The sequence below is a fragment of the Homalodisca vitripennis genome, unplaced genomic scaffold (assembly GCF_021130785.1).
Source record: "Homalodisca vitripennis isolate AUS2020 unplaced genomic scaffold, UT_GWSS_2.1 ScUCBcl_10024;HRSCAF=18720, whole genome shotgun sequence".
NCBI lineage: Eukaryota > Metazoa > Arthropoda > Insecta > Hemiptera > Cicadellidae > Homalodisca > Homalodisca vitripennis.
Genome location: NW_025786193.1, coordinates 1 through 19,042, shown reverse-complemented (window position 1 = coordinate 19,042; position 19,042 = coordinate 1). Strand labels below are relative to the sequence as shown.

The window sequence follows — 19,042 nt, the reverse complement described above, 5'->3', positions numbered from 1 at the left end:
CGACAAGTTTTGTAGAACTTGGTGAGGCCAAGACTATGTAAAACAACTGTTTATAAATAAAATAAATAAATAAATAAATAAATAAATAAATAAAAAATTATGGCTCTGCTAGTATCTGGTGTTTTTACTCAGGGAAACAAGTCACTACTTGTCATGGTGTTTGACTGCATTGTATGGCATTGTCTGCCCTCAATCAGTCTGTTCCATAACAGAGTATCAAATCAAATCAAATCAAAACATCCTTTAATAACATGTTCATTGAGAACAGAAATGGTGTCAATTATACATAGTCATAATTCAAATCACATAGGGAAACAAATCATACATTTGTAAATGAGACAGTGAAATGTTTTAACAGATAAAGCGTTCTTTGGGATCGTTTTAGTCATGTTGAAGTAACTCGTTGATGGAGTAAAATGGACGTTCGGCCAACCAGCTGTGAAGTCTTGATTTCAGCTTGCTTCCACTTCCTGTTCTTATGTCCCTTGGTAGACGGTTGAAGAATTTGGCACCTTTATATGTGGTTTTTTTCTCATATTGAGTGAGGCGATGTGCTGGGAGGTTGTAGAGGTTGGCATCACGTGTGCAGTAGGTGTGTAGATCCGATCCTCTCAAGAGATCTTCTCCATCCACGTACATTACAACTTCTTTGATGTAGAGTAGAACAATCGTTAAGATATTTAATGATTTAAATGCTTCCCTGCAGCTGTCAAGTCGTTGCAGTCCGGCTAAAGTTCTGACTGCCTTTTTTGAATGACCAGGATTTTCTCGATGTTTTCTGCAGAAGCTGCACCCCAGACGGCAAGGCCATACCTTAAGTGTGTTTCGAAGAGTGCAAAATATGCAGTTCTTGCTGTTGCTAGGTCGCTAATGGCCTTAATTTGTTTAATGCATAGACACTAGTGTTTAATTTTTTACAAAGATTTTTTATGTGTGGGGTCCAGCGTAACATGTTGTCTAGAGTTATGCCTAGAAATTTCACTTGGCTTTCCAAGGTGACGCCTGGTATCTGTGGTACATCTTCGTTTCGGTGCCCAAATCCAACTTGGTTAGTTTTTGTAGGGTTGACGACCAGGTCATTGTTATGGCAGTACTGATAGGCCATGTTAAGAGCTATGTATGCAGTAACGGCTAATTTATCAGTTGTTTTGTCATTTAGTAACAGTGGCGTATCATCCGCATACATGATGGTAAGACAGTGGTCCTGAAGAAGTTGGGGCATGTCATTAGTGAATAAAACGAAGAGGACTGGGCCCAGCACAGAGCCTTGAGGTACGCCACGGGTTACTGGCAATGTATTTGATTGTACATGTTTGGTAATGCCATTTTCTGTGTGCTTGAGCTCCACCAGTTGGTGTCGTCCAGTTAGGTAGCTTTTGAACCAGTCTTTGGCTTTCCCTGATATGCCTAAGGCTCCCAGTTTTGTTATAATGAGGTCATGGCTCAAGCAGTCGAATGCCTTTGAAAAATCTAAAAAAAGTGCAGTAGAAAGTTTTCGCTGTTCGAGGTCGTCAATAACAGATTCTATGAGTTTAATCATGGCTGTTGTTGTTGACTTGCCCTTAATAAAGCCATGCTGTGCGTTTGTGAGGAGAAAGTTTTCGTTGCAGTATGTCAGGAGTCTTTTAAGGACTATTCTTTCACATAGCTTTGAAAATGTTGATATTAGGGAGATGGGTCGATAGTTGCTAGCAGTGGCTGGGCAACCCTTTTTGAGTTTTGGATACACCTTGGAGATTTTCATTCCTGATGGAAAAAGTCCTTGATCAAACGATTTATGGAATATAACTACCAGTGGTGTGCTAAGTTCATTGATACAGTGCTTTAAAAGGTTTTGGTGATATTTCATCATTGCCGGAAGAACTTTTTGGTTTGAGATGTTTTACTATTTCTTTAATTTCTTGGTCAGTAGTGTGAGGCAGGGTTGAGAATGTGTGATTTAATGTTTTTTGTGAATGGGTTATTGCATTTGATCTCTTTTTATTACTTTTTAAGGTTTCCTCCGCGATGCTGGTGAAGAATTTGATTAGGTGGTCTGCAATTTTTCCTGCATCTTGGACTATTTCACCTTCTATTTGGAGATTTATTTCATGTGACTGTTTTTTCTTAACTCTTACATTGTTTATAACATCCCAAACAGCCTTGGACTTGTTGTCAGAATCATTAATGTAATTTTTAGATGCCTCCTCTCTTAATGACTTGAGCCTCAAGTCATATGTTTTTTTCACTTCAGCGGCTTGTCTCTTGTCGTTAGGGTCTCCTGTTACTTCATACTGATTTAGAGCTTTTAGGTAACTGTTTTTTAGTTTTAAAGCATCTGCATCTGCGAAGTGTTTGGGTTTAAGTCTGTGTTTTTGCCTTTTCCTTATTTTAGGGCAGGCCGTGTTGAAGGATAGGGACAGTTTAGCGCTAAAAATATTACTAAAAATTTCCCTGCTGGTGATCTGTACACTCCCATTACATGAATAATTCTTCACATGCGATTTCTTCACAGTACTGGTGTATGTCAATGGATTCTGAATATTCTTGTAAGGTTTGATTAACATAGATAGCTACACCGCCTTGTTTGTGTGTTTTCCTGCTGAAATGAGCCTTTAAACTGTAGTTGGGAATGTGGCAACATCCTTCGATTTGTTCTTGCTTAAGGCCATGCTCTGTCAAGATTATAATTTCAGGATTGGTATCTTCTGTTAGATGGAGGAGTCTGTCTATTTTATTAGAGACACCCTGGATATTTTGGTGAAGGATACTTAATCTGGTTTGTTTTGAGGCTGGTTTGTCTCTAAAAAATAGGTGGATGTGCTGGGATAGTTGACATGGTGTCCAGTAGACATGAAGTCTGTATCGGTATTGGAATGCAGGCTAGTTGATTTATTAAAGGAGTGGTTTATTTTTGTGTAGAAATCAATGTGTTTCCTGAAAAAATCCTCCAGGTCTTCGTCAACGGGTCGTATTCTTGCAGTTATTGGGGGTTCCTTCCTGGTTCTTGAAGGACATGTTGACACGTATGGTTCTTTTATGTTTATTGGGGGGGGGGGGGAGTTGTGATTGTCTTGGAGTTTTGGCCTTCAGTAAGGTTTTCTGCATGGGAAGTGGCGGCTTTCATCTTTTGCACTTGAAGGGAGACACTGAGTTTGTTCTCTTCTTTCTTATTGACAACTGGTTTTCTTGCATTATTGTGGTATCTTTTATGTTTGTGTGAGGGGGGTTTTGAACGATACATGCATTCCTCTGCATTTTTCATAAGTGTTAGGTTCTTTATTATTGCTTCCAGACTTTTAAACTTTTCTTCCATGGCATTATGGCTGTTTTTTAAGAGTCCCATTTCCAAGAGAACTGAGGGGAAGGTATTATTTGTTTGATAGTCAGGGGCCAATGTTTGAGTTCCTGCAGTCCTGAACCTCCTGTCAGTTTTTCCAGGTGTCTGTTGCTGCAGTGTCATAATTTTACTCTCTAACTCTTCAATCTTATTTTCATAGTCTTTAATAAGTTCGATCTGTTTCCCGTCATGGTCCTCAAAAATAGTTTGTGCTTCAACCACATACAGTTTTTCCTTGGTCAACTGTGCTTCGAGCTCGGATACCTTTTCTTGGAGCCTTTCCATATGTGAGACATACTCTCCTTCGCAGTTTTCTAACTCCTCTACTTTGGCTTCTAGACTATTCAGTTTGTCTTGGAGTCTACGATTTTCATTTTTTAAGTAGTTGTTTTCCTGGAGTAAAGCGGATCCGATTTTGGCGGCTACTATCAAGCTTTCCTCGCTACTCTGTGTGTCACATTCGGTCAGACTTTTTTCGAGTTCTTGGAGTGAGTTGCTTAAGGGGTTAAGTTCAGAGTTGCTGTTTACATGGGGTTTAGTTTGAGAGAGGTCCTGTGAGACAGACTCCGCCATTACTAGGGCTTCATTAAATTTTTTGTTTTTAAAATTGTTGGTTTTTTGTTTCCCATGTATGTGCTTGTATTCTGTGTATAGGCATATGTCATTTTGTCTGATAATGGCGGTGGTGTCTTCCCCAAAAATGTAACTGTGTATTTCATAGTTTTGTTGTTTTCTGTAATTTCTTTTATTTGTGCTGGCTAGAAGGGGTAACCTTTAATTTTGGCAAAGACTAAAGTGCCAACTTGATATAGAGAATTATTGTTTGTTGCTATCTTGATTAGAGGTGGGGCAGATTGATTAAAATCCAATAAATAAAGGTATTAAGGTCCTTCAGTAATTGGTGTGCTACTAGCAGTGTAGTAACTCTTATCCACTCCCTATTGCCTGTAATAGTGCTAATTTTGTGAGAGCAGTGTTGTGTTTAGAAAAAATAAGCGTACAGTGTAAATGAAAAAATGACATTTTGCTTCTTGTGGATTAAAGTAAGAGTTTTAAGTGGTTTTAAAAAGTTAAAGCTTTATTCTTGACAAAGAAAAACTTAAAAGTGTGTAATTTCCCTCAAGTTAGAAACTTCTAGATGCCTTAAAAGACCATGTGGGTATTAAATGTGTGTGTTTTAGTTGGAGCATGTACTGCATAGGCCTAATACCTATTTCTGGGAAATTTTGAAGGAAGAGTTTGAATATTCTATAGAAAAATAATGAATCCAGTGAGAATTAGTAGGATAATTTTTAAGGATAGTTAGGTATTCTGTTATTGAGTATGCTTTGTTTAAAGTCTTTTATTAATGATCCAGGTTTGAAAGGATTAGAGGATTTGCCATCATTATATGTTATAAGAAGGTATGACACTACATTTTTAGGATTGGCAGCCTCTTCTTTACTTGTAAAAAGACATCAAGACATTAAAAAATTAAAAATTGTGGCAATGAACTGTCACTCAAAGTTAAAATAATTAAGTGATAGCCGATCAACTGGATGAAGTTCAGAAAGGAAAGAATGACCCAAGCGATGTTACTGCATAGGAGCCAAGAGCACAAACACGTTACACCCAAACATTAGGCAGTCCATTGTCATACATTTTAGTATTTTAATGTCTTAGGGTTTTTTACACCTGAACAAGAGGGTAAATTTGAATCCTAGTTTTATATCTTATTGTAACATATAACGATTGAAAATGTCTTAATTCCTATCACCCTTTGAAAAGCTGTCATATGATTTTGACGTGGTCAAACCTTACAAAGGAAAGAAGATAGTTTGAAAGGAGTAGCTGAATATGTCTGTTGTGTAATTTCAGATGGATCATGTTTTCACGGATGCTAAAGAAGACCCAGACATGGAACAGAGATATCACAAAAAATTGATGTTGTACTATGAAAGTAGCAAACAGATGAATGAAGAGAAGCAAAGGATCAATACAGGTAATAATGTGCTGATATTTCAAAAATATTAAACTTCTCTTATGTAAGCACTTACATTCACCTTCCCATAGGGCAGCACCTGATCTCTTCATGAGCAGATCTTTATCTTCTCGGACAGTGGGTCTAATCACAGGGCATGGATATCTCATGTAACTCTTCACAGAATGTGTTTATAAAGATATAGTACATGTTTGTAAGCTGTAAAATGAATGAGACAAAACAATCTTATTGTTTCTTTTTAACCAGGATCATTTAAATGCAATATTAATACTTGTTTTAAAATTTATTTAATATGAGTGACATCACTATTTTAATATGTACAAGGCAACGGATATTGATGATCAATGTGTCTTTTGCCCTGTATGAAAATTTTGAATTTTAGTTCAAGCACATAAAACTAATTTATCAGCCTAGCCTGAAGTAATGTAACAAAAGGTTCTAGGCCGGAGCTTCAGATCTTCCACAGAATAATAATTAGGATGGTTATAAATTGCTCAGTAACCTAACATTAATAATTTTTGACATGTTATTAAAAATTATGCAAATTTAAAAATACTAAAGTCCAATAATATTCTATTTGAAAAACAATAAAGTCATTAATTTACACGTTCTTCTCTTGTGGGTGGGTGAGGTGGAGGCTCGTGCCAGGAAGCTGCTCTAAATCTGCCGGTATGAGAGGCAATATCTCCCTTTTACCATTTTTTAAACTACGATTTTCGTTGATGTGTAGAGTGGGAGAGGCAGAGGTCTGTAAACGGAGACTTGGATGCCAAAGTGAAGAGTGGATGGGAAGAGTTGGTCAACCACAAGAAGGAGATAGCTGCCAGGTTGATAGATGCCAGAACTGGTCGAACTGTGCAGCAAGATAAGGTAGTGTGTTTCTATTATTGTTTCTTTGTACATACTTGTGCTAATCATTATTAAAAAACAGTATCTAATGTTTTTGTTTCCATTTCAGAACAATAATCTTAGAACTAATTAGAAGCTTTTTGCCAAATTATGTGAGTACTACTTGATTGTAGATCTAATGAAATGTTGTGATAGATTAGTGTAAAACGTAAGATATCTAGTAATTACAACCTTTTTTTATTGGTAACAATGTACGTGGGTATTTGACGTTTTTTTTACTGTCTAGATTTAGATTAAAATTTTTCACTGACATTTTCAGTCTAAAATGTTTGAGTTAACATTGTTCAGTGATCCAGGGTCACTTGATTCTGAATAGTTGTGGTTACACTTCCTCTGCAGTTTCTTTTAAACCACTTTGATATATACTATGTCTTACAAGTACTGTATATACAATTTTGTGTGGTCTATTATATTTCTGTATATAAAAAGAGGTTAGGACTTCAATATCACTTAAGCAATAAATCCACACTTGGGAATTCTCAACTCCCTCTCTCTATTCTAAAATCAGTTGATCATTGAGCATTCCCCATTGTATATTGTAGACCTCGATGGACCTACCATTGACACACATTGACACAGGAGAGCCAGTGCAAAAATACTGTTGATTTAAAAATAGCACAGATGTAGTTGAAGTCCTACATTGTCACTAACTAAGAGGAGAGAAATACGTACTAAATGAATCAACTTCAAACCCACTATTGTGTGTTGGGGATCCTGAGGTTCTAACGTTAAAACTAAGGGGACAATAAAGGCAGAATTCTGAATGCCAAATAGCACAAATAAAATTGAAGGACTAGTTTGTGTCACAAAGCAAAATGAGAGGAAGATAAACACATGTACTCGCACACAGGCTTCTACCTCAGTATTGTGTGTTACAGACCATGGAGGACCATGTGTTACTATTCAGATAGGAGGCTGACTGCAAACTAGCACAAATCAAGTAAAGAGGCTAAATTCAAGAGTCATGAATTTTTGGAGATTCATTAGGATTAGGATGTCATTAACATCTTATCGGGGTTTATTAACTACCTAAACCCCGTAAAAATAATGTTTGTTTTATATATATATATATATATATATATATATATATATATATATATATATATACAAATCAGAGGGGACCATGGAAGTGTTGATATCTAGTAGAGAACGTCAGAACTACCTGTGACACATGGTTGTCATAGAAATACTTCTTGTGCAATATTTTGACAGAGAACAGAACATAACAGGAAAATGTAACAATATGCAATATTACATACGTAGTACACCTTTACGCAATCACTTTGAACGTAATATTACATCATAAACTGTAAAGGGGTCAGTGAAAGAAGAGGAAGATGTACATATGTACTCGTACATGAGCTTCTAACTCAGTACTGTGTGTTGCAGACCCTGGAGGACCTGCTATTAAGACAGGAGAACCAGTGGAGACAGATTGCTGAGTGCAAACTAGCACAGATCAAGTTGAAGCGTAAAATTGACGCTAAGAAAGAGGAAAGGAAGATGGACCACATGGGGATGGACTTCAACTTGATGGATTATGAAAAGCTGTCCAGTCTCAAAGAGTATTACACTGATAAAATAACTGAGAGGTAAGAGAGCTTTTACTGCAAGACAGAGGCTTATATGAGTTAGATGTAGAGACTTTTTAACTTCAAGATGGTTAGTGTATATGGATGATTTTTTTACATTAATAAGATATTTAATAGAATTGCTAGGCAATTCCAAAATACCTAGAGTGTGCACCCAGAACCTCATTTTTAGTTCTCATTTGTGGATTGCAATTGTATACTTACATAACCACTATTTTATAATAGTATCTGTTAACATTCAAAACCCTAAATTAGAATGTAAACAACAATTAAACACGAAAATTTAATAATGAATCAATTGACTGTTTTCTAGAACATTTAAGTAAATTAAACAATAAAATTTGATAGCCCAATAGACTTGCTTCCTGTTGTATCTAAAATATTTGGAAAGGTGTTTCTTTCTATAATTGTAAACTATCTAGTCACAAGGTTCTTAGTGTACGGCTGTTAGTTTTTGTAAAATACCATTAACAATAGCTGCTGTGTTTTCTATTAAAGACTTTGTTCTTAAGCTTTTAAATGATAAAGACTGTGCAGCTTCAGTTCTATGTGACTTATCCAAAGCATATGATTGGATTATGGCTCTGCTTCATGAGATTCAAGCTGAATCATCATCATGAAGTGATTGATGAGTTAAGTATGATTAAGTGTATGGAAAATTAGTGAAGTAAAAAACTGCTTAATTTTTTATAAGACTTTATGAGATTTTTTTCTAAATTGGGGTTAATGTCTAATTTGTGTTTATAATAATTACTGGTCAACCATGGCATATTATAAAAGATGTTTATGTCAGAAATTGTTTGTGAAAATTGGGCACCTGTGCCCTGCCACACGGTGGAAGTAACGAATGCCCATACATTTTTAACAGTATTTTTGCATTACTGTCTATGCTGCTTATATTGTGTAGGCTAAACTCATGCTCAATATGAGTAAACTTTTATTTTGTTACATATTTTTTTCAAAGTCAAGAATTTAATCCTAAAAATTATAAATTTTTCTAAAAAGATTATTATATTTTAAAAAAACCTATTTTTACCTCTTTGTAAAAAGAGGTTCCTAACAAATTTGATAAAGTTTTACTGTACTAAATAAATTATTAACTTTGATTATATGGTTAGACTTGACACTTATATATTCTGATTGTGTGGAAATCATGATATGCAATGTTTGAGCTATATTGGCAGTATTTATAGAAGTTTTAAGTCTTTCCTTTTTTCCAAAGGAACATTGAGATCACAGAAGTGAACCAGAAGATGGCAGTCATGGATGATAAGCTGAACAATGTGAGAGAACAGCTGAAACACAAAGAGGCTGAGATGGAACGGGAACAGATGAGGCTGGAGAGGATCTCATGTGAACTGAATAAGGTATCAAAAACATGAGTGTTTGGAAACACTTGGATTTGATTCCTTGATGACTTTTTGAGTTCATTAAACCTTTAAAGAATCAAGAAGTATCCAGAATGTCAAGTTACTTACAAAATAACTAGAATATTTTGAGTAGTTGGAAATTTGTAAACATAACACCTTAACAATAACAATAGCAATCCTTTCAACAGCATTTAATTTAAAACAAAGTATCTGAGACATTTATAAATAATTCTGTTTTTATGTCTTTTATTTCCAACAGCAGTTGGTTGGAGTTGATGGTGGGTAAGATTGTTTTTATTTGTATTATGAATTTCATTATAAATCATTATAAGACAGTAAAATGCATCATTAGATGGGGGCAAAAATGGACTGTATATTTTACAAGATTTTACATACTATGGATAGATTACCAACAAATTTCAAGTAAAAAAAGAGATTGTTGTTATATTTATGCAATGAACTGAGCAACTCTTGGTTTACGTATAGTTCCAGGATATACATATTATATAGTTCCAAATAAAGGCTAATATGTACTTTTGATTTCATTCATCTGTTTTGAACACAACATGAAAATCAAGCAGACAATATGTGATCATAGCCACGTTATAACGGGAACAGCTGGTGGCAGTGGCGTAGCAAGGGGGGGGTCCAGGGGGTCCGGACCCCCCCCGAAATTTTAAGACATAAAAAAATGAAGCATGGAGCAGGAGAAAAAAGGAGAGTTATCATTACTCTTGTCTACTAACATTAAATTGATTGATTTAATTGATGAAAGTGACCATTGTTAAAAATATAATTGTCCTTTCGTTTAAATCATAAAGTATCAAACGATACTTTTGGGCTCGGCTTTTTCGGATAGTGTAGTGTAATCACGGCATATTGTTTTGTTTCTCGATAATTATATATGTATTAGTCGGCGTTGAATTAATACCTAAAATCAACGTCCTAACATAATTCTAAGTACCACTTTTACCTCAACCACTCAACCAGTGAAATCCAAAATCATCAAAACTTGAATCTGTAGAGAGCTTTTATTCGGTATTTACCGATCGTAAGTGATTTTTTTTCTCGATAATTATATAGGTACAGTGTACAGTTTTAATGGTAACAAAAATCGTCGTCCTAACTCAACCGAAAACACCACGTTTACCTCAATCACTGAAGTCCAAATTAGCTGAAGTTCTAATCATTAGAGTTTTTCATGTGTATTTTATTTCCGACCAAAAGTGATTTTTTAAATTTTTTTCCGATAATTATGTACTCGTCTACAGTGTAATGATACAAAAAAATTGTCATTATAACTCATTAATAAATACCTCTATCAGTGAAATCCAAAGCAGCCGAACTTCTAATCAGTAGAGTTTTTCCGGTGCATTTTCCGACACTTAATTTTGATCTGTACCCGAGCAACGCTTGAGAATTGCCCACCTTTTCTAAAGGGTTTTCGGCCGTCAGTGGCCCAATGTCCCCGAAGGGGTATTTCATTTTCTCCACAGAATATAGTTGTGTCAATTATACACTTGAGTGAAGCTCTGTTTTGTTCTTCTTCTTTCTTATCCAGTGAATGCAACATCACATTGGTGCCTTCTACTCGGCCAGAATCGAACTTCGTAAAGTTTCTGTAGCTATACAAGAACATTTGTGGTACTAGAGTTGCTGTGAGAGTTGAATTTGCCTATTACATCTTTCCACTTTCTATAAGGCATAGTTACTAAAGCTCCATATTTTTTCCTTTTACCAGTGAACTCATTGGCAAATAACACACAAAACGTCCCCCGGATCCCGGTTTCGGACCCCCCCCCCCGGAACGAAATTTCTGGCTACGCTACTGGCTGGTGGTTAGCAACAATATGGTAAAATTGCCTCAAATGTCATCAGACTATTTTTGTGCAGGTTTCACTAATAATAGACATTGCTAAGTATGAACTTTAAAAGATTCAGATTTTTACTGTCATTAGGCAACAGTGGTTCAATATACATGGGTAAAACTTTTATAATTATAGTCAATTATTATATCGTAAAAACTATTCAGACAAATATGTCTTACAACTGTGAGAGGCCATCTCTTAATTATGTAATGCTAAAATCAGATCTTTTTTATTCCCTTGTAACGGACTTGTAATAGTAACACAACCCTATAAAAAATTACAAAACGCTGCCACCAATATCCTCCACTTTATATTATTCTAAAAATTGTCATTAATAAAGACAATTTCTAACTCCAAAGTAAAACATAATTTCATATAAAACTAGCATTCCACAATTGTACAATCTTGTTTTTTAACTGCTTGTAAATTCTTCTCTGGATGTGTATTTTTATAATTAAAACAGTTCTACTATGTTTTACTAAGTTTTTGAGAAAACTAAATGCGACCGTAATGTAACAAGACAATCACTACACCATCACTTTACATGGCGCTCACTGTACTGTTACACTTGATTGTAATACACATGTATAACTGACAGATGATTTGGCTTTGTATCACCAGACATATAGCACCACACTTGCTGTCTACTACGATGGTGGATCTTTGAGTCATTCTTTTTTACCATATTGCATATCTGAATTTTTGATAGAGACAATATGTACCCACAAATTTTTATCTTTAATGTGATATTTAAGCCTTAAAAAAGACATACTCAGTCAAAAACCTTGACACAGACAGATTTAAACAAACTGCTTTATCATTTAAGGAGGCATTTATATGGAGGATTCAGACTTGTTCTGTTTGTTTTTGTATTGGGAAGGGACAGGCGAATTTTGTGAATGAATTCAAGCAATTATTTGTTTTGTCAAAACCACCACCCTCCACTGTAATGGAGCGTAACACTGCCTAAAACCCCTCCCTCCTGGGGCACTATGTAATTTAGGTTTTATCAATGTATACACCTATATATATATATATATATATATATATATATATATATATATATATATAGTTATGCCTAAGGTTCAGATTTATCATCAAACTCAGCTATAGGACTCTTGTTGACTTCTTGTGGTTACAATCGGTTATGGGGCTATTGAATAATGAAACTAAGGAATAAATAACCTTCCTAGTAGAAAAACTACATCTTGTTATTCATCATATATTCTTCATTCATATTTAGCTTAGAATATGTACTTAGGTACATGAGTGTCTCAAATGGGTGATTTGCTAATTTTTTACTTACACAGTTATATCTTGTGAAATTTGTTGTAACACTATATTGTACTACCAATATTAACAAAGTGCTCTTATCGTATAAACCTCAAATGCTATATATTGTTACAAAAATTAACTGTGAAACTTGTGCCAAGTTCTGTTTATGTTTCAGAAACGGGCTAATTTAACCAGGGTAAAGGCGACAAAGCATGCAACAGAGAGAAACACTGCGAAGATTAAACAGCAGTCTGGGTTGCTGGCGTACCCCACGCTACTTAAAGACTATGAGGCCAAGAGTCAGGAAATACGGGAGCTGACTTTGCAGACAGAGCAGCTCAGGCATAACTTCAGGGAAGGAGTCATCCGGATACGTAAACTTCGGGAAATCATCAAGAAGAGAACCAAAGGAAATTTCTCCTTAGCATCTTCTTCCGATTGTGGCACAAGTTAAATGGGTTTTGGAAGAGATTTGGAAATTAATAGTGTTGAAACACACCTTTAATCGATTTTTCAATTTTAACGGTGTTTATATAACTCACAATATTTCAGTAAATATTATCCAGATATTTAGTATAATAATTGTGTTTGATATGGAAATGTATTAGCAGTATATTTTAATATATGATCAAGAAAATTAAATTGTATAGAAAAATAGTCTTAAAAAAACAAGCTTATCTGCATAAAAAAAATAAATAAAAACTCATTAATCTTTCAAAACTGTGAATCTTTAGGAAAATAAAAAATTTGTATAAAGAGAATACTGATACTATGTAAATTACATGTTTATATTTAACTACAAGTGTATTTTTCTCTATAATTAATTTGTAACACTTTATGTGAAACACTCCATGTGTGTACAATATATTCAGTTTTAGGCCAAAGTACAAAACACATGAAATGTCTTTCTTGATCTTAGTATATGTGGCATAAAGATTATTCATAAAGTATTAGAAGTATTATTCTCCAGGAGGATTCACTTCCGGCTGGTTTATACCTTCCAGTTGAACCTACACTGGGTACAGCAAAAACTGATGTCACTTAAATCTGCACAATCCTATGAATGTCCAGGAGCAGCATATCATTAACCGCTAATGTTGAGATGTAGTGTGCAAGAGTAGATTAACAGGTGTAGTCCACTGCGGTGGATGACTGTTGTAGTTGGCGGGGTCCCTAATGTTAGAGGCAGTTACTAGCCTAAACGGTAGGTTGTTTATACTTCTAATCGTTGACTCAAGGACCCTTTCTGAGCGAATAACAAATAAGACAGGGTTCTTTAATCTACAGATTGTTGAGACATCATTTAGTCTACAGATTGTTGAGACAACGACCCTATTTTTATATTTAAGATTTTGGGGGCAGCTCTTTTACACTTCTAAACTTGACTCAACAACCCATTCTGAAAAATAACAAATAATAGAGCATCTTTTACTCTATGAAGCATTATGACAATGACCTGACTTACTAAGAAAACTAAAATTTTAATCAAAAAGTTCTTTGTCACCACAACCTATATTAGGAAAATAAGGACACAACTACAAATGGTTCTTTGACGTAACAACCCTATAATGCATGAAATTCAAATAAGAAATGCTAGGGCGTTTACTCAATTGATTGTAGTCTCAATGCCCCTCCGTCCCGAACAAACACTTTAAAATGAAACAGGGTCTATTAGTCAACTTCTTCTACCCCGGCAGGCATGGAGGCGCTGCAGCTATACCAAGTGTTTTTCTATAACATTTTGTTTTTGTGATACATGTATATTATTGAACTAGATATAAAGTCCAGTAATAATAATTGTATTCATACAATATAACAAATATATTTTCTGTGCATGTTATTTGTGATACATGTATATTGTAGAACTAGGTACTAGATGTAAAGTCTAGTAAAAATTGTATTAATACAATGTAAGAAATTTGTTTTAATATATCAAATTGGAGTTATGATTCTTATTTCTAGTTTTTCTAAGAAAATATATATTTCAATGTATCACATATATATTCAAAATATATTTCAATCAATCATTAACATGAATTGGAATATCATTACGATTCATACTTGCGTACATTCCATGCATTTAACTTAATTAATTTCAATGAGCTGCCATTTTGTACTAGGTTGAGATAGAAAGCTCTAGTTTCCACTGTTCTTCTTCTTTTATCAAGACCTTTCACTTAATGGGCCTTTGCATTTAAAATGTTGAGCCAATCCCCAAGATCCCATTTTGAGGAAATAGGGCAAAGTTGTAAAAGTGACTAAAAAGTTCACTTCTATTTCCTAGAAAGGTGCCCTGAGTTCCATTCCTCCATCTTTATCCGCCAAATACTAAACAGAGTGCATCCATACTTTTAAATCACACTGTATAAAAATTAATTGACATTTGTTAGTCTCACTAAAATTTGAGAACGGCGGATCGATTTGCCAAATTTTGGTTTTCAAACACTTGTTCATATTTAAATTTTAGAAAATATTGAATAATTATACAATGCTTGATCATTAGTGTTATGCAGATTGTAAAGATAAAATTGCAATCTAATTTTTTTATTGCACCATTGATGAATAAACCATATAATGCATTGAAAACAAGATTTAAACGGTGTTTTAAACCCACCTTGTTAAACAAACCTGTAAATATTTTGCATAGAATACTATCAAAATTGATTATCTCCCATAAAAATATTACTGTAGTTAAAAGAAAACTACTGTTGAGATACCATTATCAAGACAATACACACCAAATGATAAGTAAACGTTCCCACCAGTCAGTAGCTAATCCCATTGTATAACTGTATAATATTTGTCATGTCAACTGTACCATATAATCGATTTGTTAAATCCAATTCTAAGTAGCGAAAATATATTCATATTGAATTAACATAAAAAGGTAATTTTCTTAGCATTACATAATTTTGGGAGTAAAATTTAATCTATGATCAAATGTAAATTAAATGGAACTTAAATGTTTGCACTATAACTACAGAATTAACAGTGAGTTAGTCTCAGCCAAGGACTTGGGTAGGTGTTTCCTCCCTCGAAATGGTGTCGTTAGAGACAATAGTTTTATGGCAACTGGACTTGAGATTACATGTACCCTCTAAATGGGTGGAATGAAATTACGTGGGAAGGGCTTATAAAAAAATTGTCAGAAACTCTGTAAGAGGCACTGAGTAAATATATAAACCTACATATTATCGTTTCTTAATATTTAATGAAACCGATCATATACAGGGTGTTTCGCGAGAGGTTGGCACAACTTCAGGGTATGATAATAGACACAAAAACAAGCAAAAAACTTACAAAAAAGTATTAAAATATGTCATATCTCGCTTCATGTATTGTCTGCTAGTCCAAATGCGTATTTTGTAAAAAAGTTCTTATCCCAGAACGTGTTGGAGCTAATGACATGAACCTTCATTAAAGGAACAATAAAAAAATGTAATACTTAATATTACTTTCAATTCAAATGGTGAAACATAAAAGTTTTCAAACTTTAATATCCAAAAACTTTTAACTGTACATAAAAGTTGTAAGAATAAGCATTTGTTGCACATTTATCCATAAGACAAACAATACCACATTTGTAATAGGTTAAAAAAAAGGCGGAATAAAATAATTACATAAATTTAGTTGGTTAGTGTTAATATTTTCTTACATGTGGAAAGTATACTTCTTTGTTTGAAGGTTATTTTTGGTTATATATGGAAAGTATATTCTTACATACAAGTCCTATTTTTGTAATTTATTGGTCTTTGCATAATTAACAATTGTTTTCTAATTGAAAGAGAATCAGTTATGATTATAACCATTATTGAAGAAAGGCTTGTTGAACTAAACCATGAAATAGAAGAAGATATTTTGCAAATTTTTGAGGGAAGTCCAGGGAAAATTGTATGGACAATTTCGAATGGAGAACATGTAAACCAAACTACAGCATAGTTTATAGTTCACTCCAATGGTATATATCCATTTCACCTGACTAAAGTCCAAAAGTTACTCTAACAAGACTACCCTCCAAGGGTTTGAATATTACAAGTCATATTCAGAATCTAAATCACTATAAGAAAGCGTTATTTATATTTTCCAGAGATGATATAATAAAATCTTATAACACGTTTACTTGGGATCTAGAAAATCCTCACAAACCGGTGATTAGGTTTCACCAGCAGCAGATAGGTTTAAATATGTGGTGTGGTATACTTGAAGATCATTTTCTGGGGCACATGTTCTTCCACCCCATATCAATGGAAAAATTGACCTAGCCATTTTAGAACAACTTTGCCAGATTTATCGGATGACATTCTACTTGCTACAAGAGAATACATGTAGGTTATGCATAATGGTGGGCTGGTTCAGTAATATTGTGACTGATTACTTGAATGCCATCACGCTCTTTGAAATAGATTGGGCGTGGAGAAACTAAATTGACCAGCTAGACCACCAGACTTATTTTTACCTGGATTATTTTTTATGAGTCATGTCAGTCTACAGAAATAACAATTATAAAAATTGTTTCTTTGTTTTAAGTTTATTTTTGACGATGGAAGGATTGTGAAGGAAACAGGATTTTTCCGGACATTTGCCATTATTCAGTGAAACAAGAAATTTTGTTTCCTTCTGCCGTGATGATTACCATTTACTATTGGCCTCTGGCCAGTCGTAGGTGGTTGGTAGACGAATGCAGACGTATTGTGACCTGTATTCTGTAGTTCAGTTTTAATGATTAGTGTTGTGTATAGTTTTTTAGGTTATTGAGTGCATGTTTTAGAGTTAGTGAAGTTGACACACAACATGGTGGTTGTGATTCCTGACTTAGGCGAGCAACAACGCTTTGGTATGATTTGTTTATTTTAACCTAGTTTATAATTATGTATTAGGTTAGTTATTTACCTGAAGAAGAGATCAGATTGCAGATTTTGAAACGTAGTGTTACTGATTTCTTGTTTTACTGAACAATGGCAAATCTTCTGAAAAATCCTGTTAAAAAATTGTATTGTAAACGTGGTTTGTAAAATGATGTTTTTAAATTAACATTACCTTAGTTAATCATAGATATAGTTAATTACAAACAGAGGTGTACGAAACAAACTCCTGATGTACAAGGATTGCTCCGACAGGTGCAAGTAGGATGCAACATCATCACAGCTACTCCTGGAATTTTGAAAGACCAAGAAATTCCTTACACCTCATAACTGAAGCGTGCATTGCTGAAAGATGTCGCCACATTAGGCAGCATTTGCAACTTCCAATCTTGAAGTAAATTTTATGTATAATCAAATTGCTTATATACTTACATTTTTTATTTTATTTAACAATACCTGATGAAAAGAAAAGACCTATAATTAAAAAAAATCAGGACTTAGGAGTAAGAATAGCCTAAACACTGTCCAAGTACAATTGATGTAATTATATTTTTTGACCGATATAAAACAAATTTGGTAGCGTCAGTATTGTAATTAAATTTTAAATAAATAGTCATACTTGCAGTTTTTACGTAGGATTACAATGTTTTGGGATAGTAAAGTTTGAAACTTTTGAAATTTCGACATTTTGAAATGGAAAAGTATAATTAGCTAATTAAATGTTCTATATTGTTCCTTTAATAGCTTAATATAAATGTCAAGTTTCCTGTTATTTGTTCCATGACCGAATTAAATGAAGTGAGATAGGACGTATGTTCATTTGAAGATTGTTTGCTTATTTTGTGTCTAATACCATATCCTGAAGTTGTGTGAACCTATCCCAAAACACCCAGTATGTCAATATTATAATTTAACATTCCCTCTTTTTATTTGTAAAAATATTTAATATTTTAAACTTTTGATAAATTGTTTGTATTATAAACCCATTGCTTATTATAACACTTTTACATTAATACTATTACTAATAATAAAAGGAGTAGCTAATAATGGGGTCAATTTCAATAGTTTGTTGTCATATTTAATTGCAGTGCGGTTATAGTATTCTAGGATTCCCAAAACTCGGCACTGACGATATTATTGAAACCTTAATAAGTTTTAATATTAGGAAAAACTACTTTTTCAGGCGCTGAAAATCATTTGATTTGTGGCTAAATTAAACACAAGGGTTGCCTGAAACTATTATTGAGTGACTCATGTGATACACCTGGTCAGCCAAAGTATTCTCCGTAAATAACATGTTAAATATGTACGATCAGGAACAACTGCACTAAAAAGAATGGATTTTATATTAAAAACAAACAACCATAATTAATGTCTATAGCCTAACGGAACAACCATTAATGACTAGTGACCAATCTGAAAGTAAAATGTATGAATCATTTATCACCATAATGTTACTCTAATTGATGTAATCTGCATAATGCAATCAATCAGTACCTAATGGATTATTTACATACACCCGTTAATTCTCAATACAATTTTTTTTTTATTTATGTAAGTAAGTTAAACAGCATCAATGCAATGGTTCCAGGATTATAACAATACAAATAGTAACCCATTATTAATATTTCCCCTCTATGTTAAAACCGAACTTATTTTAATAAATACAGTATGTTTGTTATAAATGTGCAAAACTAACAACTTGTTATTGCCTATTTCTGGTTCTATCGGTTCAAACCTTGTGTCTACTTGTGAAGAAGATGCATAAGAAAATATTCCGATGAGTTTATTGATCATAAAATCTAGAAATGCATTCTTATAACGTATTCTTACTTTTAGAGAGTTGCTACTAAGAAGTTTATTTTC

General features: G+C 33.8%; 1 protein-coding gene across 1 annotated transcript in view; it reads left to right on the top strand.

The window, feature by feature from the left end:
- LOC124374781 (golgin subfamily A member 6-like protein 22) overlaps window positions 1-13,116 on the top strand; it is a gene marked incomplete at its 5' end in the record, with an annotated part of 35,570 nt that extends 22,454 nt beyond the window's left edge. The window contains 5 exons of the mRNA XM_046832932.1: window positions 5,177-5,300; window positions 6,031-6,170; window positions 7,599-7,801; window positions 9,024-9,168; window positions 12,490-13,116. Coding sequence (XP_046688888.1) covers window positions 5,177-5,300; window positions 6,031-6,170; window positions 7,599-7,801; window positions 9,024-9,168; window positions 12,490-12,768 — 891 coding nt within the window. The remainder of the gene's footprint in view (window positions 1-5,176; window positions 5,301-6,030; window positions 6,171-7,598; window positions 7,802-9,023; window positions 9,169-12,489) is intronic.
- Between the last annotated feature and the right edge of the window lie 5,926 nt (window positions 13,117-19,042).